The sequence below is a fragment of the Amphiprion ocellaris genome, chromosome 4, assembly GCF_022539595.1.
Source record: "Amphiprion ocellaris isolate individual 3 ecotype Okinawa chromosome 4, ASM2253959v1, whole genome shotgun sequence".
Lineage (NCBI taxonomy): Eukaryota > Metazoa > Chordata > Actinopteri > Pomacentridae > Amphiprion > Amphiprion ocellaris.
The window spans coordinates 29,209,615-29,236,671 of NC_072769.1; the positions used below are offsets into that span (position 1 = coordinate 29,209,615).

The 27,057-nt window shown below is 41.4% G+C and overlaps 2 protein-coding genes across 8 annotated transcripts; both read right to left on the reverse strand.

The window, feature by feature from the left end:
- Positions 1 to 92: 92 nt before the first annotated feature.
- On the reverse strand, positions 93 to 4,199 carry mettl26 (methyltransferase like 26). Its single transcript, XM_023273222.3, has 6 exons — positions 3,856 to 4,199; positions 3,406 to 3,568; positions 1,244 to 1,303; positions 1,057 to 1,124; positions 503 to 581; positions 93 to 390 (listed from the first exon to the last, which is right to left on the reverse strand). The coding sequence occupies exons 1-6, from the start codon at positions 4,047 to 4,049 to the stop codon at positions 334 to 336; spliced, it is 621 nt and encodes a 206-aa protein (XP_023128990.3). The 5' UTR covers positions 4,050 to 4,199; the 3' UTR covers positions 93 to 333.
- Positions 4,200 to 4,293: 94 nt separating this feature from the next.
- Positions 4,294 to 25,366, reverse strand: LOC111570438 (girdin-like). Of its 7 annotated transcripts, none has more exons than XM_035949519.2 (29): positions 24,820 to 25,366; positions 24,652 to 24,743; positions 23,118 to 23,223; positions 20,375 to 20,444; positions 19,786 to 19,844; positions 19,598 to 19,681; positions 19,331 to 19,471; positions 18,906 to 19,087; positions 17,635 to 17,716; positions 16,558 to 16,716; positions 16,137 to 16,283; positions 15,801 to 15,945; positions 14,557 to 15,204; positions 14,258 to 14,463; positions 13,965 to 14,159; positions 12,601 to 12,731; positions 12,350 to 12,488; positions 12,095 to 12,268; positions 11,502 to 11,663; positions 11,086 to 11,363; positions 10,756 to 10,899; positions 10,347 to 10,533; positions 9,489 to 9,634; positions 9,142 to 9,234; positions 8,137 to 8,348; positions 7,316 to 7,396; positions 6,513 to 6,755; positions 6,263 to 6,328; positions 4,294 to 5,984 (listed from the first exon to the last, which is right to left on the reverse strand). In XM_035949519.2, the coding sequence occupies exons 1-29, from the start codon at positions 24,880 to 24,882 to the stop codon at positions 4,894 to 4,896; spliced, it is 5,526 nt and encodes a 1,841-aa protein (XP_035805412.2). In that variant the 5' UTR covers positions 24,883 to 25,366; the 3' UTR covers positions 4,294 to 4,893. The 7 variants fall into 7 exon arrangements, with proteins under 7 accessions (XP_035805412.2, XP_035805411.2, XP_035805414.2 ...); XM_035949518.2 differs by having other exon boundaries at positions 12,350 to 12,491; positions 24,820 to 25,365; XM_035949521.2 differs by lacking the exon at positions 6,513 to 6,755 and having other exon boundaries at positions 24,820 to 25,365.
- Positions 25,367 to 27,057: the final 1,691 nt, after the last annotated feature.

A 27,057-nucleotide genomic window follows, 5' to 3' on the forward strand; every position in this document is an offset into this window, starting at 1 on the left:
TGCAAAGCACTTCTGCTAAGTTAGTTTTAGAAAAATAAAAAAAGAAAGAATAAGTGGTTGTCTTAAGGAAAATATAGCACACAGACAACATATCAGTAAGGCTTAATTTTACTCAAGTGTGCAATACAGAAGAATATAGCGTTCATAGATTAGAGTATAACAGTTCAGATCAAATAAATTAATCTAATGTCATTGTGTATTAGAATACAGAGAGAACATTATTCATTTAGGGATCTTGAAAATTCGGCACTGTATCTGAGTTTTGCGTTTAGGTTAAGGCGCTTCGACCGTCCTGCTCCAAAACTGCATCCAGACAAGGAACATCAGGACTCTTCACACCAAACTCTCCTTCCTGAACAAAAGACATTTGTTGTTTGCTGGCATGTCCACCTAGAACAGAAAATATTACATTAGTAAGCTGTTACACTCCAATAACTGCATTGCTTCTGTTTACTTGGAGATAAAAATGTGTGTTGAAAGCTTAAATGAGGTGCTTGCATACCATTTTCTCCAGGTATAAACCATTTCTTTGTGCCAAAGAATTGAGGAGCGAGATATCCCTGAGTCCCCATTCTGGGTTCCTGCAAGATAAAACAGTCATTTTGTTAAAAATGCAGTGGTCAGTTTTGCTTATTATTATAACTATTTTTTTTTATTTATTTTGTGGCTAACAAACCATATGAACCTTTTTTCTTTGCATGCATTTTGTAAGGTTTGGCTTCACACACCATTAAGATGAAATAAGATAAAATAAAAGCACAATACATTACGGAAAATAAAAATAATAACACTAAAATAAGACTAGAAAAGAAAAAGTAACATGTTAAACTGGCAATGATGCTGAGGCAGTAAAATAGTATCACACATGATAATGAAATTTTGCACTTGAAATCAGAATATTGCGCATTAAAATGAAATAAAAACATAATACTGTACTCTCAAACAGATGTGATGTGTATTTTTGACAAAAAAACTCCTATCAGATATCTAAATCCTCCTCATAACACAACTATCTTCCACAGAGCATTAATAGTCATATAATACAGAGCACTTTACCTCTGCCGTAGGCTGTAGTCAAAGTCAATGTTGCTTTGAGGGGTGACCTGACCGTTCACTGAATAGGGCTGACAAAAACAACAAAACGTTATGCAGCTTTTATTGTAACACTTCACGTTTAGATATGATAATTGCATGTGGTGAATGTGCTGGGTGTATTCATGACTTCACACGTTTCTTCACTCACCCCGTATGTCAATAGAAGACCTTGTGGCTTCAACACGGCTCCAGCCCCTTTGAACAAACCCTAGAAGAAAACAGTGAGGCTCTAGCATCACATCACAGGCAGTAGGGGGGGGGAGCTGAGTGCTGGCAGAGACATCTACTGAAGCCTCTTTGTCCTCGGCCTCTTTCATAGATCGAAAGGCCCAAGGCAGATATTGTAAAGGGACGCTTCTTACAGTAATTATCTGAGGAGTTATGTGTCAAAAGGGTTGTAGTGTAATTACACTGTGGAGGAGAACACACTGCATTATTTCCACTTTATGTAATTTAAACACCAGGGCCAGTTAATTCATCAGCCCAAACAGCCAAACTAGGTCGATTTTGAAAAGAGAAATGACTGAATATTTCTCTTAACACTGAAAAGTTGATTTTATAAGCAATAAAATACACTCACTCTAGTAAAATAAAGACACTCAAACGTTTTCTTTCTACAGCCTTACTTTGTCTAGTGACTCTTTAATAAATATGCTACTATTAGACCACGCTTTAGCAGTTACCGCTCTCCTGTAATTTTCCTGTTGAATAGGTCCCAATTAAATTGCAAAACAGGTGGTCATAAGGTGGTAATATTCTCTCTGACCATTGATTAAACCCCTAAAGACTTATCTTTGTGTATTTAAGTTACATATTTAAAAGTTTTTTCCATTAAAATAATATCTTTTTGTCTTAAAATGTCTTCAATGTAACTCTACAGTGTTGCTCACGGCTCCCTGCTTGCTGCAGCTCAGCACACCAGCTCACCTACAGCTCTGTTCAAACATCGAAACACTATAACTGTCACTGTCAAGAGTTGCAGCCGTGTGTGTCCTATGTTATGCATGAGAGTATGGCTGTGTGTGTGTGTGTAAATGTCAGATAAATTGTATTATTATTCTCCTGCACAATATTGTTTATGTATTAAGAAGACATTGTAGTCCTGCAGTGCCACCTTGTGGTCTATTCCGTTTTTATTTTGTTAAGCAAGCGTTTCTTCTTCTTCTGCGGTTTTGTGACGCCGAACTTCCTGTTTCTTTGTCTAAACAACGTTGTGCTCACGCATCGTCGGAGAAACGGTAAAAATGTCTAAAAACAGTAGTTATACATCACGTTCATCTATTTGAATTGCATTAAGGAAGGGTTTACATTGTGATTTACCTCATTATACTGTATTCGTAGCTCCGAGCAACGGCGTGTGTGTGTGTGTAATATCGAGCTGGAGAGCATGCTAGCTGATGGCTAACACTTAAATTAGCGCCCTTGGAACGGCGGAATGAGGTATGAAAATGTTTAATATGCATTATTATCAGATGAGTTGCATTTATTTGTATTGGATGTAAACATGATTTATACGTGAATTGTTTGTGATACTACAGTGAATCATTTTGTATTCTGTTTAATTCTGTAGTTTTCACGGTGCTTATGGTACACGTGCTGGTCGAGAGTGAGAATAAATCAACACCCATTTGAAACTCTCTGCGTCTTGCTGAATGAATCCAAGGGGCCGCTACGGTGTGTGCATTCACCTATATGTTATATACATATTTACATTAAGCCAGTGTGCTGTAGCTTACAAATGAGATGCTGTGATTTGATTTTTACAGAAAAGACAAAAGAAGCTCTTCCTGAGTATCTCTGTGCTCGCCTCAATGTTTCGCAGACGTCGGGTAGAGTGTAGCCACACAAACTAATTTGCTCACATTTTGTGTTCCAGCATATAAAAAAAACACCACATGGAAATATAACAAGGCATTCATAACATTATAGGTCACATTGTGCCTTAGTGGTGTGCAAATTCTTACCAAACAGATCTGCAATTTATATTAAAAAATGAATTAAACATTGAACATTGAGGCCCCCTGGTGATCAAGTTTTGGTAGGAACCTTAAGTCTTAGGCTAAATAATATCAATCAGCCCATTCTATACATATACAGTGCTATGAAAAAGTATGGGTCCCCGTACACAAATCTTCTATTGTTGCATATTTGTTAAACTTAAATGTTTCAGATCATCAAACTAATTTTAATATAAGACAATGACAACCCATAAAAACCTACAAAATGCAGATTTTAAATGATGATTTCAAATAGCAAATAATTTTTTTCACAGCACTGTATGCAGCTTTTTAAAAAAAAGTGCATTCCTACCTCTGTACAAGCAAATGGAGAAATGTGAATCATGTTGATGTTGAGGACCAGGTCCAGGCTCTCTGGCTGGATCCCTCCCCAGTACTGATGAGGCAGAGAAGCATCCAGGTGGATGGCAGGCATCACATTGCTCAGCTGGTAGTGAGCTCTGTACGCTTCTATACTAAGAATGGAAACAAAAGGCATTATTGTGCACGCTGGTACTCAGCAACAAAACACACTGGACCAGAGCAGCGATGCCCTACATCAGTGGTGCTGATGGAGGTATTAGTAACACAGAATATAACATTTATCCGTCTTCTGACATGAAACGTAACAGCGGAGTTAAAGGGCCAGTGTTTGTACCAGGGTCCCTACGCAGAAATGAATTATTACCTTAAACACCAGAGTTCATAAGCTGCTTATATGGTATATTTAAAATGTAAATAGTTACACACAACCTGCATTTACCTGGCCAGAGACTGTCGATCGTACTCGGAGGGCTGCCAGGTTATATTCCGCAGGGCCTGAGCGAAGTGTGTGACATGCTGCCCGGTACCGGAGGAGATCTCCAGAGCCCGCAGGTGTCTCCCGGTGCTCACGTTCTCCAGGAGCACCGTCAGGATGGGCTCCTTGTTCCTCTCCGCGGCGGCGGCGCTCAGCATCGTGCCAAACCCGGGGTATAGCCGTCGAGTTATACGGTACAGCTTACGAAACCACTCCAGCAGTCTCCGCACACCGTTACAGCAGACTGACTCACTCAATATCCACCCCCGAATGTTTTGGGTTTTGCCTGAAAATGGTCCATTTCCGCATTGAGACATGTGACTCGCCTCACAGCCAATAAGAACGCGGGGCGGGCTTGACTTCTGTGCAGCCGTTATAAAACAACAACATGCAACTAACATCTACATTTTACACAGAGGGTTTCTTTATTTAAGGGAAAATAGCATTCAGGTTGACACCATATTTTACAGGATATACACATTTTGTCACATATGAACACCACATCCTCCCTCAAGCAAAATCAAATCTAAAACACACAGAACACAATGGAACAATAAGTTAAAAGTTCTGTATGTGTATACGGAAAGACATAACAGCAAAAATGAACAACATATTTTGCAAATATTCAGAACATAGGATTGTCCAACAAAAAGGTAAACAGGCTTGACTCACAAGTACCAATAATTATTCATGGGAAAAAGAGGAAATCTAACTATATATGATAAAAATCACTTGTGCAAAATGAGATCCAGGATAGAAAGATAATACTGTGAGTCTCTGGATGTATGGCTCAGGTATATTATATTGTCCTGAAAAAATGAAATAACAACTGTTTATTATTTCATTCTGTTGAAACAAACCTCTTAGTATATATGTGGACTCAGGGGATCAGTGGAATACAGTGCAAACATTTTGATTACAGTCATTTAAAATGTGTGCTTGATGAAAACTGCCACCTGCTTTCTTTTAATGACTGAAGGTACAATGACGTGATGGCAGCTTTCATGCAACAGTGTGTGATTTGTCCTTCCCTTCCAGCCCAACTGCATGTTCTGCATTTAGACTCTGCTCATTTTCCACACTGAGCAGTGTCTGTGGTGTGTTTTCAGCAGATTCACAGCTCTCAAGATGACCGCTTTGCACCAGAGATGGACTCAGACAGAAGAAGGTCTGGTTGGTGTCAAGTACATCCAGACCAGTCGTGGCTGTAACCACAGTATCACTAAAGATTGTGTTTGAGAAGACAGAGTTAAAAGTGAACGAGGAGCCAAACAGTGACTCCTGCACAGGAGATTTGGGCTGGTCTGAGGGAACAGCTGTGGGGTCTCTGGGTGGTTTGACAGGCGGAATGGGTTCCGGCCCACTGTTCTTGGTGTCTGGTTTTAGATCCTGACTGGCCGTTTTCTCCTGATTTTTGCTCTCTTCTGAAACCTGGACAGGAATCAGGTCAGTCTTTACTGCCACCTTGCATTCGCTGCTGACACTGGAGCGTCGGGATGAGCCCTCTGCTGTAGAAATGACACTGCTGGCACGGGGGAGAGTTTTGGGTGACCTACCCCCTTTCAGCCGCCCCTCTTTCCCCAGAGGGGTGGAGAAGCAGTTGAGGCAGCCAGACATTGAGGATGACTTACCCTGAACATACAGCACTGTGATTGGTGAACAGGCAGAAGCGCGGGTAGTTTCGGCTTTGCTGTCGCTCAGTTTTGAACTCATCCCATTGAGCTCTGGATTTATTTTGCCTCCTGAATCTGATAAGCGACGTGTCACCTTCCCTCTTGACCCCCTTCGGATGCTTTTGGTTCCCCTTGTGAGCCAGAAGTCCTGAGACAGTACGGGATCTTTCTGTTTCTGGACATCTGCACCCTGACGGTTGGTAGTGGCCATGGTAGAGGCTTTTCCCTTGTGCTGCTGCTGCTGCTGCTGCTTTGTGTTGTGTTGGGGGGTGGAGGTTTCACTGGGTGCCTGGTAGGAGGAGCGACGTGATGGAGGCTGCTGGACAGGGCTGCTACCGTTTGACCACGGCTCATTCTCCATGCTCAGACTGAACTCTCCGCTGCTCTCACTTTGGGCTCGACTCTGGACCCCATTCAGCCCTGAAAAGAGATGATGTGGTTTTCTTAAAAAGCTACGATACCTTACACATGCAAATAAAAACATTATGAGAACTGTTAGCTGTACGATATTCTTAATGGCCACCAGGGAGCAGTAAAGTGAAATCTTCCCATGTTGGTTGCTGGACTCGATGATCAACATAGAGATTAATATGAAACAAGGTCATGATTGCGATTTGATGGATTTACTCTAATTCCTGAGCTGGTAATACAGCTGTATGTTTGCCGAATCCTCTAAACGAGAATCCAGGGGCTTGTACCGTGATGCTGAAGCTCGTCATTGTCCTCAAATCCAGATGGTGCGGTGCTATCGTTTGAATCCTTGTCTGTGGGGCATAAAATGAGAAATCACTGAGAATTTTTAAGTGACACTTTTATACACTTGTTGCTTCTACACTTAAATGAGAAAAGCTCATAAGAGTGCTGCTGTTGTTCTACACTATGCTTTGATTTAACATGTGTCAAATGAAGATGATAGGATAAGAATGTGTGGTTCATGGATGCCTCTACCTGTCACCCATTGCTCAGAAACATCTGGAACAGTATCATTGTTGGTGCTGTTGAGATGACCAGATGGCAGAGTGGTGGGATGATGAAGGTGGAGGATGGACAAGATGGAAGTGGTAAGAGATGAGGTCAGTGGGTCCTTCCTGTGATCCTCCATATCAACCTCTGAACCTTCCAGCTGTTCTGAGCTGTCGGCCCGTCGGTTCGCCTCAAACGGGGTCGAGGGATACGATAAGCTGCTCAAGGCTACGATGTTGGTCGAAGGCATGGAAAAAGTCGGATGCGGATTGGGGATAGAGGGGCAGAATGGTCATGGAGATGGTGAGGATTGTTTTTTTCTATAATGTGGTCAATGTAGAGACAGTGTAAAAGTATGATATGATGTTCTGAATCACTCTGAAAGAAACTATATCTGGTTACTGGCAAAACTAATGCAGCACCAGTGTTTTCCTGCAATGTAGTATTTCTTTGACCTCCATTGTTCCTATAAAATACCCTAGATTGTCTCAAATACAGCTGCTCTGCTAAAAGCGCTAGACAGAGTTGCTTAAATGCTCTGCAATGTCATAATAGATAAGTTAGTTTGGTGACATGAGGTTGGCATGGATGGACACATTGCTAGCATATGACCTCTAATTACACCTTGCTGATAACAATGAATCGCATTTATGCTACGTTAGCATTATACATGTAGTACATGATGTAAGAAGCATAAAGCAGAAGTACAGCTAAAATTATTGAGGCAGGAGTGGAAGAAAAGGCGAGAGTCGAGATGAGACTGCACGCCGGACCACAGTGTTTCTTACACATGGAACGTCGGAAGAGGGACTTGACTTTGTCTCTGTCCTTCAGCCTGTTCCTCATACGGGGAAACATTTTCAGAGTGGCTTTTTAACATCAAGTGCGACCACATGGGAGGTAGACAGAGGAGATGAATACAAGCATAGAGAGAGAGGGAAGTAAGGGAGGAGAGAGGTAGGAAGGGAAGGAAAAGACAAGGGAAAGAAGGAAACAAAGCATGGTGGGAGGAGTGAATAAATACATGAAGACAAGAGAAAGACACAGGGGAGACATACTGAGGATTGTTTGAGAATAATCACACACCTCACGCATCAGGAAGAGAGATACTTCGGACAGGATGCACACACAACCTATGCTTCATTTTTAACACACTCAACTGACTTCTGTATTATTTAAACTGCATTCTGCACACATAAGGTTGAGAAAACTTCATGACAATATTGAATTTTCTCTTGCAGTCATGCACATTTCAAGCAATGACTAATATTTTATTCACTTGATAAAACCTGATTTAAGAGTTTCTGTCTGGGATTCACTGTGTGAAAGTTGTGTATGATGGCCATGAACAAACAAACACGTGCACATGCAGTGAAACAGGTTTATTTTAGAAAGAGTTTTTGCATTTCATTTAAAAATACTGAAGTAGTGTGGGTGTTTTTTTTTTTGCTGTTTTGAGAAGACGACTGTCCTTCAAATGCTGCCTCATGTGTTGATGAAACTCTCTGGACACTGGCTGCCAGCTGGTCCTCATATGAACCCTCTCCTGACAGATCTATACACTTTGTCTCTGATGATGCTCGGGTGAGTCTGAGAAGGTCATACTCACTGCTGTTACGGTGGGGTGAGATGGCATCACCTGCTGAGGTGGAGGCTGAGCCTCCGGAGCCGTCTGAGCTGATGAAGGAGCTGTTGTCTTGAGAGGAGAGGTGGGATTCTGCAAGGCCTGAGTGTGTGGGGGTGGGCGGCCACTCGGGTCCATGCTCACGACTGCTGGATTTCATCAGCTTCTTCAGCTTCAGAGTTATCCAATTACCCCGTCTGAGGAAGAGCAGATACTCAAGAGAAATGACAAACCATACAGACATAAGACACATAGGAGAGTAAGCTGGTCTCCACAGAGCAAGTAGTGAACTAAAAATAATAATGTTCCGATTAAACAGTGGACACTTAAAGCTGCTATTATCAATATCATATTAACAATGGACTACTGCACATAAATGATTGTGTCGCTTGTAGTGACAAATCCATACAGAATTAATATGCAGTATAGCAATTCATCTATGTTTCACACAGCATTCTATCCTGTTCCAGCTCCTTGTTTTGGTTTTATGTCCTTAAACATTACTGTTTTCACAAATTCTCACAGTTACAGCTGGCAACTGGTCTCGTGGGAAAATCTCTAAAATAACAACTGTACAAAAACCAGCTCAATGCCAAACTGCAGGGAGATTAAGTTAGTGACAAGCAGGTGAACAAAGTGGTGCATTTAACAGCTTAAGCTTATTTCGCTTAAAGAAGTTGGTAGAGGCCAAAACAAAGCTAAAATGAGAGTAAATGCTGGCCAGAAACAGGACTACATATGAATGAATGGTACTGTTGCTCTGTAACAGATTGATTTGTTAAAAATAACAGCTGTTTGCTCACAGATTTGCCTTTGGAATAGCTTTTTGTATGAAAATGGGTTCAAAATACAGGCTGCTAATTGAATAAAGAACAAGAACTGAAATCTATGTGAATTTTAATAACAGATATTGTGTCCCAAAACTGTAAATTAAAATGTGGAAACAAATGAATATAAAATAGAGATGTGTTACTGGTACAGGCAACTTACCTACGAGGAGGTGAGGGCTCATAAAACTTGTACTGGTCCATTATCTTTTCCTCCAGCTTCTCCTTCTGTCTCCTTAAATCATTAAGCTTGTCGCTGAGACAGAAAGAAGCAGAAAGCGATGATTAATAGATACATTTTAATTAAAAGTTTGAGGGCGCTGCTGAGTACTCTGGTATTTTTCGAGTTCAAATGGGGGTAAATATTTTAACAGGGTTGCTGGCATGTATCAAACATTGAGCCTTTCTGTGTTAGTTCATTACGAAAGTACTGCAACATGCTCTAAATCAACAGATTACAACACATTTCATTAGCGTTTTCTGGTCACAGTATTATCCCCTTGTGCTTACATATACTGTCGCTCTTCAACATGAAACAGATCCTTGCTCTCCATAGTCTGCTCCAACAAAGTCCGGTTCTGTAGCATCAAGGTCTCAATCTGACCAAGCAGGTGACGATTCTCCTCCTCGAGGTTGCCCTTCAACTGGCTTAGCAACTAAGCATCATATAGACAAGAAGGTACATATGTATATGTGTAGAAATGTATGAAGCAGTTTGTGGCAGTTTGTTTTTGCTACCGACACATTTTCACTCGCTATGGGCTCATTTATATGTACTGACCGTCTATTGAAACAGCACAACCATGGCTACAAGTGGCAGGCGGACACAGTTATAATAAATGGAATCAGCATGTACATAATTTTTCATGTGCCCAGTTCAGCCAAAATGTCCCCAAATTTTTGCCATTTGACTGTTGGTCGCAGCTGAATCAGCCGTAGCTTCACAATTGTGTGCAGGAGTGCAGAATTTCTTGTTTTTAACTAAATGCGGTTACTGCAGATGGCTAATTTTATAAAAAATTTTAACCAGGTTGTAGAATAAACACATTTTGATTAAATAATTTAATTCTTAGATTTTATTCATTTTTGCAACGTCACAGATTAGTTGTTCAAAGCCTGTCAGAAAGTTGAAAATCTGATGATTCTTTCTGTATTTATAGTTTCTGGCTCTGATAAATGGTGTCATTTGGGGTTTTTTTGAAGACAATAAGCCTTTCCCGGGATTTAGAGGGTCCAAAACTCACTTCAATGAAGTTATGAAAAACTGCAACAGCCATCATAGGGTTAGTGTTAACTATGGTTTTTACAGCTTGCACTCACTCTTTCAGAGTTAATAGTGGACCATTTAAACCATTTCCATGTCCATACCTCACACTGGTTGGTGAGTTTCGTGGAGGCGATGTCCAGCTGCTGAAACTCCTTTTTGAGCTTGGAAAAGTCTGCTTCCAGCCAGGTGTGCTCCAGCTTGGCCTCATTCAGCTGACTCTTAAGCTGTTTGTGATCCGCTGTCAGCACCTCATTATCATTAAGAACCTGACGGTATGTCTGGTTGAGCCTTTTGAAAGGAGAACAGTGAAATTTTGCTTTCATCTAAGCCTGCATTGATGCATGTTCTGGTTGTGTACTAAGATAAGATAAGAATTATAATATGTACAAGGATGAAAAATGAAAATGAATAAATGCAGTATTGACACACTAGACAACAGCAATATAAAGTGGCTTGAAAACAAATGTAAAAGTAATACTAGAGCATGTATCTCCTGCTTTGCTTTCTCACCAGTCCTTCTCATCACGGAGCCGGCAACATTCAGCTGCAGTTGTCCTGTGTTGTTCCTTTTCCAGAGCCATTCTCATCTGCTCTTCTGTCAGGGCTTTCTCCAGGTCTTCTAGCTTTGTTCGCTTCTGCAACAGGCTGTTATATCTAAATACACCCCAAACGCACACGAATACAAACAAAAACAGATTTTGCATCACATTAGTTGATAGTGCCTGGATATGGGGATTTGAATGGTTCTTAAAATGTCTATTAGTTCAAAGCAGACTTAAATCAGTGGATTTACAAAATGCTTCCACCATCTACAGCCTCCCTGCCTCTTCTCTCGCCCACCTGTCCTGCAGTGTGCGATGCTCCAGTTCCAGTGTGCGGTGGGCGTTCTTCAAACAGCCATGCTTGCCCATCAGGGCCTCATACTCCATGGCCTGTCGCTCATGCAGAACTGCCAGCCGCTCATGATCTCGTAGCAGCTGCTCGTGAACGCCACGCAGCTCTTCACGCTCACGCATGGCGCTGTCCCGCTCACACTCTGTCCCAGACTGCTGCTGCTGCAGCTGAGCGTTCTGGGCCACCAGGGAGGCACTCTGTGAATTCAGCGTTGACTTCTCCACCTGGTGCAAGAGCCACGAAGTTAATGTAACGCAAGTAGCCTGTGTGTGTTCTTGGCAAGAGCAGAGGTTTATTAGACAATTATGTAGAAGCTGCTATGCAAAGCGTCTTATGGGGACAAGTGTGTACTGTAATGACACCTGGAGGTTAGCGTTGTGTGTCTGCAGGGCTGTGTTGTTCTCCTGCAGAGAGGCGGCCTGCCTCTGCAGGGCGAGAATCTGAGCCTGCTGGCTGACTGACTGACTTTCCAGATGCTTTAGTTGGGCCTGCATAGCCTGGCGCTCTGCCTCTAGTGTCGCATTCTGCAGAGGAGAGATAACAAGTTGAGTTGGTAGTGCTTTAGAACAATTTGTGTTATACTATCAAGATTAAGTCGTATCAAAAGGAAATCTGCTATGTTAAGAAGCCAATAATATATGCTGGTTGTAACTGAATACTATTGTGGCTATCCTATTGCCCAGCAGAAGCCTGACATTAGGCTCAATCCAGATGAGAGATTGAATAGAGATGGCAGACTGCTTGTATAGCATTTTCAAAGGCTGCCTGTTGAAATTTTAACTATTGAGACTGTGTACAAACTCATATGTGTCAGAGACCATTTAAATAAAATGATGCCTTTCTGTAAGTTCCTGTATAAAATGTCCAATTTGTGTGTGAAATTTCAACTCCCCTTGTTCTGCCAGTTGTTGTAGTCCGCTTTCCAGGCGAGTTCACCTTGAATAAGCCTACTTACATTTCTCTCAACCTCAATGAGCCGGTCTTTGAGCTTCAGCAGCTCCTTGGTAGCCTCCTGACTTTCACGCAGCCACTCGCTCACAGCCTTGCCGCTCTCTCTTGGAGGGCTGGAGCTGGATGTCGTCCACTCCTCCTCCTGCCTCTGCTGCAAGGCCTCACAGCTCAGCTTCACCTGTGTGGTGGAAAGAGGTCAAACGCTGGGATCGGGACAAACTAGCAGTTCTTTAAAACTGAACTTTATGACGCGACTTACAGTCTTCAGCTCCTGGCGCAACTGCTGGTTAAGCGAGGAGGATTCCTGCAGACGGGCCTCCAGAGCAGCTATCTTGTCGTCTTTAATCTGCAGAGACCTTTTAAGAGACGACTCCAACTCTGACTCCAGCATTTTGAACCTGCTGGATATTGAAAAGAAGGAATTTTAAGTTACAAACTTGCCATGCGTTGTTATGTTCTCTTCAGTGGTTACAGGATGGAAAGATGTAGCTCCAAGTTGTTTGTATGCACCTGTTGTCTGGTGTCTCTTGTTCAGCCTGCTGTGGACTCTCCTGGTTCAGGACCTTCATCTCCAACTCATGGGCCAACTTTTCCAATTCATTGTCTCTCTGCTGGGTCTTCAGCTTCTCACTCACCAGCTCCTGAGGCAGAGTAAGTTTTTAAGCAAACTACCAACATCGCTCCAGGGATAGTAATACTAATTGATTGATTGTCTTTGGCCCAGCGGAAATACCTTGAAATAATTTAGCAGATACATCTGTATCCCTCACAGGGTGAAATATAATTACTTTGTTGATCCAGTAACTTTAAATACCTGCAAAAGTAATGCTATTCCTATCAGCCTCAGCTATATTTTGTGCTTAGTGCTAATCAGCACACGAACACACTAAATAAGAAGATGAATGTGGTAAACGTTAGACATGCTTAGCAGCGTTTCCATTAGTGTGCTGATGTCTGCATTCATCTCAAAGCATCACTGTGCATACGAACAGTCTCACAGAGCTGCTTAGTGACATTTTTTAGTTGCTGGATAAATGCAGTTTTGTGAAGGTTTAGGCAGAATGGCAGGAAGGAAACTGTGACTAAATTTTGACTTGGGATAAACCTGTGCCTTTAAGGTTTACACACAATTCCAAAAGCACAGGCTCAAATGCTAACTCTCCATGTAATTTAATCTACAGGCCAACCTAAGCAACTGATTTACTATAGAATCAGCAAGCCATTGTTCTAGTGACACTCTCAGGCCAACTCGAGTCAGTATTGTTTATATGGCACATTTAAAACAATAAATGCTGTCTGAACAAGGAGTAAGATTGCAAATTCACCAAGTTAACACATTAAAAAATTGAGATTAGGACCCTACAATATTGTTTATTATACAAACGTACATGAATCACTTAAAAATTAGGGTTAAGAACCTATAATATTATATACTGTTACTTGAGTAATTAAAAAAATAAGGTATAGATATTGCAAAGTTATACAGAGAAATCCTGTGCATCCAAAAATTCCTTTGAGCAAGCACTTGGTGACAATGTTCTGAAATATAACGACCTAAAACCGAATGACATTAAAAGAAGAAAATTTTCAACCATCTGGCAAATTTATTTGCGCTGATGCAAAAAGAAAAAACAAAGCCAAAACCCTTCATCAGACTATTTGTTCTGATTTCTTTTTTCTTCAAACAAATAGAGTCAGCTTGTGTTCAGTTATTTGTTTGGAATCACAGTACACATGGGACGTTTTGGCATGTGCACACATACAGAATGCAGTCAGTGCAACGCAGGATCGCTGCTGCTGTAAAAAGATATCTATAAAAGCAACGTGTTATCTGTTAAATACCAGGGTAAGGGCAGATTCTTTATTCAGTTCACCTCTCTGAGGGTTGCCAGGGTCCTCTGGTCGATAGCAGCTTGCTTGGTCAGTTCTCTGTTGTCTCTCTCCAGGCCTTTGACCCTCTCAGCAGTTTCTCTTAACCCCTCCACCTCCTTCACCAGAAAGCGCATCTCCCGTTCCAAGCTAGCCATGCAGACATTACTGCTGTCTAAGTTGGCTTCCTGGATCTCAGCCTGAAACAGAGGAAAGCAGAACAGCAGTCATTCTATTCAGTCTTCCAAACATTCGATAAGCAACTGAAACCTTTTACCCAGAAAACAAGGCTACCTACCTGCTGCCGGAGTCGTCGATTCTCTTTCTCCAGCTGCCTCTTGTCTCTCTCCAGGGCGGTAGTTTCATGCTCCAGGTTCTGTTTCTCTGTTTCTAGTTGCTCCAGGCGTCTTGCAGAGATCCGAAGTTCTTCTAAGGTGGCCTGTAGACTCTGGTTCTCTGCTTCCAGCTCCTGAACCTCTGCCTCCAGACGCTGAACTTTTCGATCTTAGGAGGTGGAGAAGGGTAAAATAATTAAACTTGTTTATAATTATTCGATTATATGACTACATATCTGTTTATCTGATCTGCGGAAGTCACCAGTGTTGTCGAGGGAAATCTGTAGGTGCTGATTAACTGTGTCCAGGGCCCTGCACTTGGCCTCCAGCCGCTGTGTGTGCTTGCTGGCGTAGGAGGAGCGTGTTGGCAGACCTGTGAAGATGCTGTCATGGCAGGGACTGCTGCTGTTCGAGCCAGGGGAGTGATCACATGATCCAACAAAACAATGGAGCCTATTGTGATTGTTTTCTAAGACTTCCAGGTCAGACATCACTTCTTTGAAGCGCTCTCCGCTGCCTCCTTCCTCTAGCTGTCCTTTCTCCTGAATATGAAAGTCTGGAGTATCTGTGAGGAAGATCTCGCTCTGGACTCCCTCCAGCTCTTCTGTATGAAGCTGCTGGTGGCAGTTTGAATCTCCATTCAGCAACTGTTGTGTCACTGTACTGAGCGGGTGAGTGTGGTTTCCTGCATTTGAGCAGGAGGTTTGCAACACCGAGGATTCATCTATTGATGAGGTACAGTTCTTTGTGCTACACATCACCTGCTGATTATGTTTGGCTTGAGTGCTGTTATTAATAGTAGCGGCTCTGAGCTCCTCAATGGTTCTCAGGAGACTTTGGTTCTCCTTCTCCAGCTTCAGCATCCGACTACGTGTCCTCTCACTGACCTCTTCGCTCAGAGTCTGTTGGCCTTTAGACAAACACAAATGTTAAGCTCTTTACACCTACTATGAACCTAATTTAGCTTTGTTAGTCTAAAAGAATTAGCAATGTCTCAGTAGCAGCTCCCCTCAAAAGTACAGAAATAGTCTCTCCTTTTGTTGAGGATAAAACCTGAGAGCCAAAACTGCATATTATACTTTTTTGCACTGACCCTAATAGGTCCATTATTTTTGGAAAAGTTGGATTCTACCAGAGTGGCTTTGAATGCACGTAAACAGTTACTATTACTTACTACTTAATATACAGAATTCTTAATTTTCTGATAATCCTGAATAAATTAATAGTTAAAATTAGTACATTTTGGCCAGCTATGTGTGGGTGAGGATTTAAAGAGTATGATTTAAGATATGCCACACAAAACAATATCACTATGTCCAAACTGCTTACAAGGACATTAAAAGGCACCTTTCTGATCTGTCTTTCAGGAAGATTAAAAATCTAATAGATAGAAGCAACCATGCATGCACCTATCTACATAATTGACAAACCCATCGCTTCATCTATCCTCACTGTAACCTCCTTTAAAACAGACTTGTTTTACTTCATCTTAACACCAGCTCTCACCCTGGGAGTTCTCTGTGGTCTTGGAGAGCTGCTCTAACTCCCAGCCCAGGTGCTGAGACTCCTCCATGCTTCTCCTCTGAGCCAAACACAAAGCCAGGTTCTCCTCCTGCAGCTCCTCGATGCGCCTCCGATCTGCCTCCTTCTCCTGATGTAAAAAAACAAAGTATCAGCAGACTTTTGAGAACAGAGTCTATCCAGGCACTGAGTGGACTAGATGAGCATTAAATCTAAAAGAGGACTGAGGGATCTAATGCAGAATTAAAGATGTTTTTAAAATTATAGTACTATCAATGCAAGACTAACACAGAAGCCTCCTCCTTTTGTGAGATGACTGACCTGCTCCATGTCGTGGACCCGGGCCTTCAGCAGCAGACTGTGCTTCTCCAGCTGGTGTATTTTATCTGAACGTGCCCTCCAGCCTTCCAACTGATCCTCCAATACCTCTTTGGTCTCCTGGAGCACCCTGTTATCCTCCTTCAGCTCCTGAGACACAAAAACAAATTTATATAGTTTATTTTATGCGATAAAAGGTATTGCATTGCCTATTTCCTTTCATTTCCATCTTTGGCTTCAGATATTTAATGAAAATATCTAAGCAGTGACCTTACATGTTCTGTCCTTACATTTTACAATCTTGTCACTCATTTATCATTTAAATATTCTGCAATATTGCAAGCGATTAGTTTCATCCTCTCCAAGCATTTGCTGTCAAAACTCAGGTCTCAAAAAACTGGCGAAACATTTATCTTTCATCAACCTCCACTTTGGCCTTGTAGAACTCCATCTTGTGCAGTTGCTCCCTGTAGCGTCCCACTTCACTCTCCAGCTTGTCCGCCTTGATGGCTCTTTCTCGCAGGGCGTCCAGTTCGTCCCGGTAGGTACGAGCTGCACGTGCATCCACAAGCAACTGGGAGTTCTGGTGATGTTTCAGACAACACAGCAGGTTAGAGCAAAACCCTGAAAGAAAATGCAGCTCTGCATTCTTTATGGTGGCCAGGATAGGGCTCATCCAGTGTCTCTCATAATACAGCATGTCAATCCAGTATATTTAAGCTGCACTAATTAGTGTTTGTATATTAGCAATAGATCAAATTACTACATGTATGTGAAAAAGATTTGCACATAGTGATAAACCCACAGAGACTCTACTGCTCCCCTCAGCTCTACTGTGCATGTTTGTGTCTTGGAGGTCATTGGTTTGGTTTTTGAAGCTGTTTTGGTTCAGTCTCAAAGCACTCGTCTTCTTTTAAGGTGCAGCAAAACATTTTACAGCAAAAAAGCCTTAGTGGGGCTAGCTAGCACCCAATGGCCAACAGACTAAGTTAGTAACAAGCTGTTGAGGCATTAAGTTGCTAAAGATATTGTTCTGAGTAGCTGCTAGAGACCAAACATTGAGCTAAAAGGAGAAAGAATACTGGCTTGCTTTTGTCAGGTAGCCAAAAAACAAAAATAATACATAAATAAATCTTAATGTTGCTTTGTTTTGGACAGTATGGCCTCTGTTGTCACATGTTTATCCTGGTAAACAATAATACACAATCAAATTTTAGGTGATAATAAAAAGTTTTGACGATAATTTTTCCGTTGCCCCCGTGTGGGAAACATTTGGTTGTTGGAAATGTATGATGCATGCAAACTAGCACGGCCATCTGAGCCACAAAGCTTAAACAGTCCGTGTTTAGAGGTTTAAATGTGCTGTTACTAAGCGCCTCCCTGCAGCAAAGTATGATGTTCATTAATCTGCATAAGCTGCAGAGAGGTCAGGAGTTTACTCTGTGTCACCATCACAAGGAGCTGCGATTTATTTTATTCTCTGTGTTCTCTGAATTCAGACCTCCTGCTGGATCCTCTTCAGTTCGGCCTCCATGTTCTCCAGCTCGTGTCTGCAGTCCAGCATCTGCTCGCTTTTCTCCTCGCTGGGGTCAGAAATGCATAAAGAGAGACAATCAGGTTAGTATGTAGTAATACGTGTCAAATTGATAAATAGTTCCTTATTACTGTTGCTGTGAAAGACTCGTAAAGAACAAACAAACACATAATTAATTATGACTTCGGGGTTCTCACATAAAGCTCATTTAACAGCATTTAATTTTTTTTCACGTGTTTATGAGAAAAAAGATGTGTGTCATTACAGAGATATTGCATATTCAAGATGGATTATATGTACAAAAGAACAGTCCAAGGCCAGGGCAAGTCAAAAGTGCAATATCAAGTCAGGCCTAATGGTTTTATGTGATATTATGTTTGCTCAGAGGCAACAGCATGTGAATCTGAGCAACTCAACAAAAGAGGACAATACAGCAGAGAAGATGGGTGGACAGTAAAGACAGAACTTGATCAGATCAGGTTTAGCATGCATGTGTGTATGTGTGTGTGTGTATATGTGTGTGCATTGTCTGCAGAAATACAGCAGAAATGTGGGTCAGTGATAGTGCACAGCCATGGAACCTGCCAAGCAGGCATTAATGTGGGACAAACTCCGCAGGGCATCTCTTATCCTGTAGTAGGTCTCTGCCTCTCATTCATTCTCTATTGGCAGCTCCAGAGAGGAAAGGCCAAATCTTTACCAATAACCACCCTGCAGAGAAACTTCACAACATCTAATCCAACAATGTTTTACTGTGAGAGTAAAGCTGCTCACATCACCAATCTGTTGCTTTACTCTATAAACCTTTCTGTAAATCACAATATATTACAGTTTTGATAAAGTGTTTATAATTTCTGGGAATTTTACTTTAGATAATCCCAAATGATACCAACATAAAGGCACATTTCAAAAAGCATTGGTCACTTGATTGAAACAGATGTTGGTACTCCTTTATATTATATATTGATTTACTATATGGTCATCTGAATGACTGGCAAAGTTCTAAAACACAGCAAATAATGTGTGTGCATGTGTTTAGCAGTGATTTTATAAAACTGTATTTTCCAGCAACTATTATATGGTAAAAGATGGTCTGTATTGCATATCAGTGCTTCATAAAGTGAAGTGCTTCTGTTCTCTTGTTAGTGTAAGATATAGCTTCACTTTTAAAGTCCTTTTTGTCAATGATCAAACAAAATGAGTCCTTTACAGGTCTGTCTACCAGGTACAGCACTTACAGTTCTTGTCTCAGTCGTCTGATCTTTGCCTTGGAGTCGGCTAACTCCACGGCCAGGTGCTGCTGGGTCCCCACCTGCTGCTGCTGCTGCATGCTGGGAGAGTAGCTGGCAGACTGTGGGCTGGAAGGGCTACTGAGCGAACTAACTACACCTTCCTTTTCCTGCATTAACTCTGCTATAGTCTGCAGAAAGGAAGGGAGGAGAATGCGGCAGGTTAAGGATTATAGTCGGAGAGAACAAATAAGACGTGCTAAGTTTCTTCTTAAAACCTGTGCCATCAGTGTAAACAGAGATTTTTCGTGTTTTTTATCAGTACATTTTCTAAACAAAGTGCAACTTTGTGTACAAAATCTGTTTGGATTCTGATTGCCATATTCACAGACAATATGCATTTAATACTGTTTGTATACATGAGCTTTAGGTACCTCCAGGTGAGTGTCCCTCTGTTCCAGCAGATGTCGGAGGTGAGTTGCCATGTTCCTCGCGACCGTCTCCATTTCATCTAGGTGAACCTCACTGGACTCCAACCAGTGCAGATCCAGCACATTCTCCTGACTGTGGGTCAACTGGTAAACATGGGAAAGGACACTCAGAGTAGTAGGAAAATATTGATGCAGCATAAACACAAACACAGCTACACATTAGCTGATTTACAATATAATTTAGAGCACATGTCATAAAAAGTCAGATACCTCCTGGATATGTGCAGCTATTGCAGCTTTTGTGTCAAAATCAAGCGTCTGGATCCTCTCGATGTACTCCTCTTTCTTCTCACACTTTAAATAGTCAAAAATGTACACAAATGTGATACCCAACAATCATCAGACGCATGTGACGCATGTGCTCATGTACTTATCTTTAACAGTCAGTTAGCATTTACCTGAACTGCACATCCCAAGAGTAACAGCAATAGTTTCTTCATTTCATCCAGACTTTGTTCTGTATGGAGGAAATAAAACCGAATGACTTTAAATTAAACCTACTGGACTGGAGTATGGAGGACTGCTGGCATGGATTTAAACTAAATCGAGTGCTGGCTAGTGAATTTGGGTCACTACTTGCCAAAGCCTTGCCATCACATAGCCAGTGTGGTTATCGGACTGATAGTGTGCAATTGAATTAAAACTGTATTGGTAAGCGCTAAAACTGTCTATCAGAGATGAAATACTAAAACTATTACAGTCTAAAGAGCCTTTTTCAAGGATACAGACTGTCATAGTTAACTATTCAGTAACAATAATCAGTGTGCAAATGCAATTAAAAAGATCAAATACTGTCTCTAACATCTTATTTTTAAACAAGCACATGACAGTATGTCTGCATTACATTAGATCTTTATGAGTAAACAAGCAGCATGTATTGAGAATCAGCAAACAGACTAATCAGAATTTCTGCCAGATAGAAACTTAGCAGCTCCCATAGAGGGAAGAGATGAGGAATAGTCATCAAGTAGTTTTAAAAGAGCATACCACAGTAAGGAGTCTTGCCAAGCAGCAACACATTTGGCAAAGGAATCATGATTAATTGTCTCAGATTATCCTGCAAAAAAGAAAAGAGAAACAGGAAGGGACAGGGGAGATGGGCAGAGAGAGAAAAACAAGATGAGGATAGAATAAAACACTTCTTGCAGCAGAGCCAAAGTGCTTGAATGGACGGAGACGTATGTATGTACAGCACATAGCAGCTGCTTAAACACATGTATAGAAACACAGCCAACTAATGGGTGAGTGGTCTGAATGGGTCGATGACAGAGCCAGTTTCCCCGGTGTTGTGGTGAAATCCTCAAAGACTGTGGTGCCGCCTTGTTTCAGGCTATAAGTGGCTTTCATACAGCATGTGCAAGTGCTGGTGTTTGCGCGCTGTGTATGAGGGATTGCTGATGGCTCGACATGAGGAACAATGAACAAAAATCAATTAACTGTGACTAACTCACGTACAAGAAAAGCTACAGCCGACTAGGACTTTTTATCCTTTGATTCAGTCTAGCTAGCAGATGCAATTTCTGGTGACTATCACTGTGACATTTGAAAGGAAAGTTCATCTGACTAGCCAAAACTGTCTTTAAATCTTATGTACGATTATGGAGTGTAGAACTAAGCGATACAATGACTGCTCAAGCTTTGTTGCATTTTATAGCTGGTCGAGTGCATTTTGAAGGACATTTTACACTTTGGAGTTTTCAGTTTTATCTGAAATTAGAGTTGTGAAACCTCCCCGAGACTGTGGTTGAAACTGCCAAACCCACCAGGAGGTGTTTTTGGTCTGGTTAGTTTCTTGTTTGAGAAAGATTGTTGAACAGTTACAGAAAATTATGAAAGTTACTATCAGAACCGGGAAAAGGAAAAATGAAGCACATGAGAGATGATGAGGCCAAGTTTTTAACTGAAATATGGATCGACAGCATTATAAAGCTGGAAAAAAATTATTAAAATGTCGACATTTGTCATGTATTTTTGAAAGTCACCTGAAGATATAGAAGCTGCCTACTGGCATTTGTGATCAAGTTAAATCACCATTTTTTAATATTTTGTTCATAGCTCATTTAAAACAAGGGCTTTCAAGTGCTTTCAAGTAAAAATAGATTATGTTGGTTTGGCAAATTAACCTAACAGAGTAAAATATTGTGGTTAAGACCCTATAGTGTTCTTTATGGTGTGATTTTACCCTACTAAAAGTATATAAAATGCTAATTTACTTGACTATAATACATAAGAAAGAGAGCCTATGAGACTCTACAGTGTTATTAAATATGAAGAATAACTAACCAGTGCAGTAATAGAGTGAAGACCTTTTGGTATTATTAAATATGGAGTCCACCACAAAATGTACAGATGCAGATTTGGGTGAAACATCTCAAACAATTGTTGGGTGGATGGCCAGAAAAACTGCTGGTCCTCAAAGGATGAATCCTGATGACCTTTTTGATTTCTAAAAAAAAAATGAAGCTCCTGCACTCAATCAAAATTTGAAAGTGGTTGGAACTTTTTGTTTCTGATCAAATACCCTCAGAAATAGTTAGGTTCCACCCTTTTAGCCTCGCTACATTTTGCTATCTAGCAGATCTATCTCCAATCTAGCACCAGCCACAACAAAATGGTCTGCACTTAGAGCACGTTATATACTTTATATAGTGCATATCTTCTTCAACATTCTTTCTCACTCACTCATTCACTCACCAAGGACAGCTAATCACGTGGTTAGTGTACAACAAAACATACCACTTGAGATACAGCTTCAGCGTGACAACATGCTAAATTAATGTGCTAATTTTGGTCAATAATACTAAACATCAGAATGTTAACCTTGCCACTGCTTATGCACTAACATTAAGTTGTAGCTCAAAGTTCCACCTGTTTTTTCAGCTAGTGCTGCAGTCAAGTTCTTCAACTTTAACCAGCTTAGTGCTGGTTCGAGAATAAAAATGAGCTCAGAGAATAAAAATAACCAAAAAAGACTGCTGCATTCCAAACTGCCCTAGCTGCATAGTACTTCATTAAGATTCATTACAATATGGCAAAATATTAAAAAATGCAGTTTGTCTTAAAGATAGGCCTGAAACAAATAAATACATCTGATTTACTTCCTATCATGTCATTGAGAGTCATTTTAGGTAAGATTATAGTAAAGTGTTACCAAAATGACAGCAGACAGTTAATTTTAAAATACAGTGTAAGCACTGACTGAATGTGCTGTTTTTATGATGTCACTTAATATATGCTAAAAAAATAATAATAGGAACCCACTACTTCTTGTCTGAACTTCATTGTCTTGTATTTTGTGAAATTACTTTCCCTAAGAGGTCTGAAAGCTTAGCTTAAATTTTCCTTAATTAATCAGCCACAGGAAGAAAATCCAAGATTTCCACATCACTGGTATCTGCCAGTGAATCTCGTGACCTTATGCGTCACTCCAAACTAAGCTGTGTCTGTCTGGCTCTCTGCTGCGCTCTAAAATTGCTGCTGTGCTGATTGTACAGATGTTGACCGTGCTGATATTTAGGCCATGTTTCTGAACAACAACTAGTTGATCTGCGGGGCCACAAGTGCTACCAAGAGACTTGGTGTATGCGTGCAAGATGCAAAGTTGAACTAGAATCCAAAATATATCTAAATCCAATGTAGCGAGAGATTGAAAGCTTAGCAGCCTGTAGCATGCATTATATAACATATAATATGGCTGAATAAACAAGGAAAAGAAACATGGAATACTCACCAAATAATAGGTCTTGATTTGCTGGACAAGACAGTTCAGATTCTGGACCCTCTGACTGGGATCTCTGCTCACTTTGCTTGCACCCTGAGGTGCCTCTGAGGGATTTCTGAAAACGAGAAACAAGATGAATTCATTTTACTTGATGTTTCTGTTATTCTCATACAAACAAACGGCTGTCAGTGGAATGGGGTGAGAGGAAGCTGCAAGCTGGTAGAAGTCTTGGCTCAGGGAACATCATGAAAACATGCATGAGGTCGCTATTCATTCCTAACTTTAGCCTGAGTGACGTCAGTCCTTTCAGCCACAGAACTGGAGTGTTTTGGAGCCAAATGGGGTGGCATTAGACTTTCCACCCCAAAGAAATGCTTTAGCTGGATTCCTCGACGGTTGGCTAGAGCCTACTGTAGTGTTATCACTCATATCACGCTTTAGTATAGGCCAGACTTCACCTTCAAGACAGGACATCTGATGTTGCTGGCTAACTGACTGAGAAAGCGATAGCCTTTTTTTGTGTGTATTTCTGTTTCATCTCAGTGTTTATTTACTCCATTCCTGCACAAAATAGGGAGACATACTAAATGGGAGAGTTATGTTAGCATGTGCATCACTATTTTAGTCCGCCTGCCTCTTTCTCTGCTCTGTTTGTCCTATTTCTGCAATATTCCTCCCTCCCATCTGTGTCCCAGTGGCACTAAACACCAGGCTGTAATCCCAGAGGGTCTCCCAATCCAGGAGATTATCCCGCCTCCTCCCCTCCCATCGGTGCAGCATTGTTTTGCATTTAGAGCTGGTTATTGTGACCCTGGGGGATAAGTGGGATGAATGGACACTGTAGACTCGGGGTGGCTAGACAGCATTATCCACAAGTGCACTGGCTCATCAGTTTTTTTCCCACTTCCTTCCTCACTTTGCAGTTTCTTCAGGTTCAATTAGGACTGTTGATGTTTAAAGTGTCATTTAATAAACAAGAAGCCTAAATGCACACCCACCACTAGTTAGTGTTTGTTAAGAATGAGGGTAATTCCTCTCAGAACATAAGGCAACCAAATCATAATCTCTTAAGTAGCATCTTGACAGTATCGATGATGTCCTTCATGTTTCGGCAGATCTGGTCCATTTCTTGCCCTTCAGGACATCTGTTTATAGCTTTTATGGTTAATTCTAACATTTTTTGAGAAACTAACCTGTAAGTAATGAGGATGTTACATTTAAAGTCTGCTGCAGACTACAAAGATCCTCTTTATTACTGCACAGTGACAAAGCCGGTACTGTTGGTGTCTGGATAAGAATGCAAGCAGATGATTCAGACTGTATCTGCTGCAGATGGCATGAAACAAGAAGTCAACTACTTGTCAAACTCACATGGATGGCTTTGATGGACAATACTGAATATTTCATGCAGACATGACCAGGTGCCATATTGAGTCTAGTACAGCTTCAAAACACAGTCTACTAATCCAAACATCCATCTGGACACTGTTTGCAATCTGGACTGGAAATATGACAAATGGCTGCAAAAAGCCAAGTGACTTACATTTGAGTCATTATGTCATTCAAGAAGACTCCATCCAGCAGTTCAGAGAAATCCAAGTGCACGCCTCCATCATTTGGCACAAATGTCTTCACCTAAGTAACACAGAGAACACGGGATTTAGGCTCACAGTTTCTAGGGCAGCAGATCTGCTCCTGCTGCATTACTTACCCAAGTGACAAGTGGGCTCAGCATGAACTGATCCAGACAGGGCAGAAAAACTCCACTCTCCATCGTTACCAAGCTGATAGATCTCAACAGAACATCCAGGCTGGTTCAATCAAGACAAGACTGACAGCGTCCGAAGACATGCATTTCCTCCTCAGAAGTGATCCAGGCATGCAGAAGTGCAGCACACATCCGTCCCAAATCAGACTCCTGACACTGCGTTGCGGATTGTCGGCGTTTTCGCTCAGAAACTCACGAGATGTGGCAGTTTTTCCACCAAAATCAAACGTATCCGCATTTTGTCCCGCAGCAGCGCATACTCACTCATCCTCCTTGGTCCTCTGCTGCAAAGGCATCTGCCGTCAGTCGCCCCAACCCTTCCTCCTCCTCCTCTTCCTCTTTCTCCTCCTCCTCCTCCCTGCTCGTCACACAGAGTTAGTTATTCTCAAACGAGTAAATAATTTAAAAAGTGGCCCTTCAGCCAAATATATAAATACGTTTCCAGATGAAACCTGATCGAGACGTATTTAGAGGAAGTGATCCCTGCTTTTGGGTTCGTATGCTGCAGCAGAAGTGCTAATAGAGCGATCTGACATATCTCTGCCTTTAATCTGTTACCATGGCGACGGCGCCCCCACCCCTCCCCATCAGCAGCAGCCTCTTTTTCACACGACAACAAAAGCATCAGTTAACACACACACACACGTTAGCCACTTAGATAAACCTCAGTGCCAGTGACTGCATTTAGTGAAGTTCTGAACGTGTTTTAAAATCTTTTTTACTAATATTTTTTGCTTTATTTGCATAGAATATGCGAACAAAGTTAAATTCCCTCAACACTATGCAGCAGTCTAATGATTTTAAACAGAAAGAAGTAAAAATATTCATTTGAGTAATAAATCATGTACTTTTTTAAAATCCAGACAAATATCCATAAATGTGATAAGGTTCTTCTCTGTGAATACAAAGTCTCCAAAATGTGCCAAACTTTGGTTACCAAAAAGTAGCTTGTCATATGGAACAGCACCACCTTGTGTTCAAAAGTGGAACCAAATCTGTCACAGATGTTACAAATACGGTATTAAAAAAAAAAAAGTAACAAAACAAACAAAAAACCATGTGACCGGCTGATTAGTCATCATGCCATACAGCTGTGGGGGAACTAATGATTGGTTTGGCCGTTGTAGCAGGGGGTCCAAATTGATTGACGGACGTAGCTCCAGTATACTCCTGAACACTCCTGGACAGGTACGCGCTGTGCAGCACGCGAAACACTGGTAAGCTTTAGATTTTGTATTAATGTTGTTTCTTCTTTGGCTGCAGTGCAGAGTCCGAGGACGGTGTCTGCTTATGGGCGGCGTCATGCGCGTGTAGGGTCGGGCAGCAGAGGTAAACAAAATGTTTGTTTATGTTTATTGTTATCGTTCTGTTGCTTGATTGTGGTTAAACATTTCTTTGTTTCATTACAGTTTTGCCACTATTGCCTTGTCTTTTTGCTTGTTTATTTTGTTGTTTCTTTCTTTTAGTTTGTAGTTGTTTTGCCTAGTTTTGTATCAGTTTGCTTGGTTCGAGTTTAGTTTAGTTTCTCCCCGTGTGTGTTTATCCTCAGGTTGTCGTGGCTGTGTTCTCTGGCTCAGTAATCAGGTTTCTCCCCTCCTTAGCTGCGTAGGGCCTGTGTGACCTCCAGTTTTAGTAACTGCGTTTATATTAACATTAGTGTGTGTTTTGTGCTGAACATATTTTTGTACCAGAATAAAAATTGTTTATATTTTTCTATACACGCCTCTGTATTCATTTGTGCACGTACCTGTGTTTAGTAGGGGAAACCCTCTGTTGAGAGGCTGGATTGTTACCATTCTTAGGGTGAAAGTCCCTAGGTGGTGTTGTCGGTTCTGTGTTAAAAGAAACCAGAAGACCCTCACCAGTCCTAACTTGGTTACAGGAGCTTGCTGCAGGGTTTGTCTACCCCTGAGTGGCCAAAATGATCCATGCAGCCTTGAGAGTTTTAACGGTTGTAACTTTTAAGTGCACAGACTGCACTTCAAATCAGAAGGAGTTCATGTTGTGACGACCCTTCCCCCCATCTTGCCTCTAGGTGTGTGTGTGTGTGTGTGTGTGTGTGTGTGTGTGTGTGTGTGTGTGTGTGTGTGTGTGTGTGTGTGTGTGTGTGTGTGTGTGTGTGTGTGTGTGTGTGTGTGTGTGTGTGTGTGTGTGTGTGTGTGTGTGTGTGTATGTGTATGT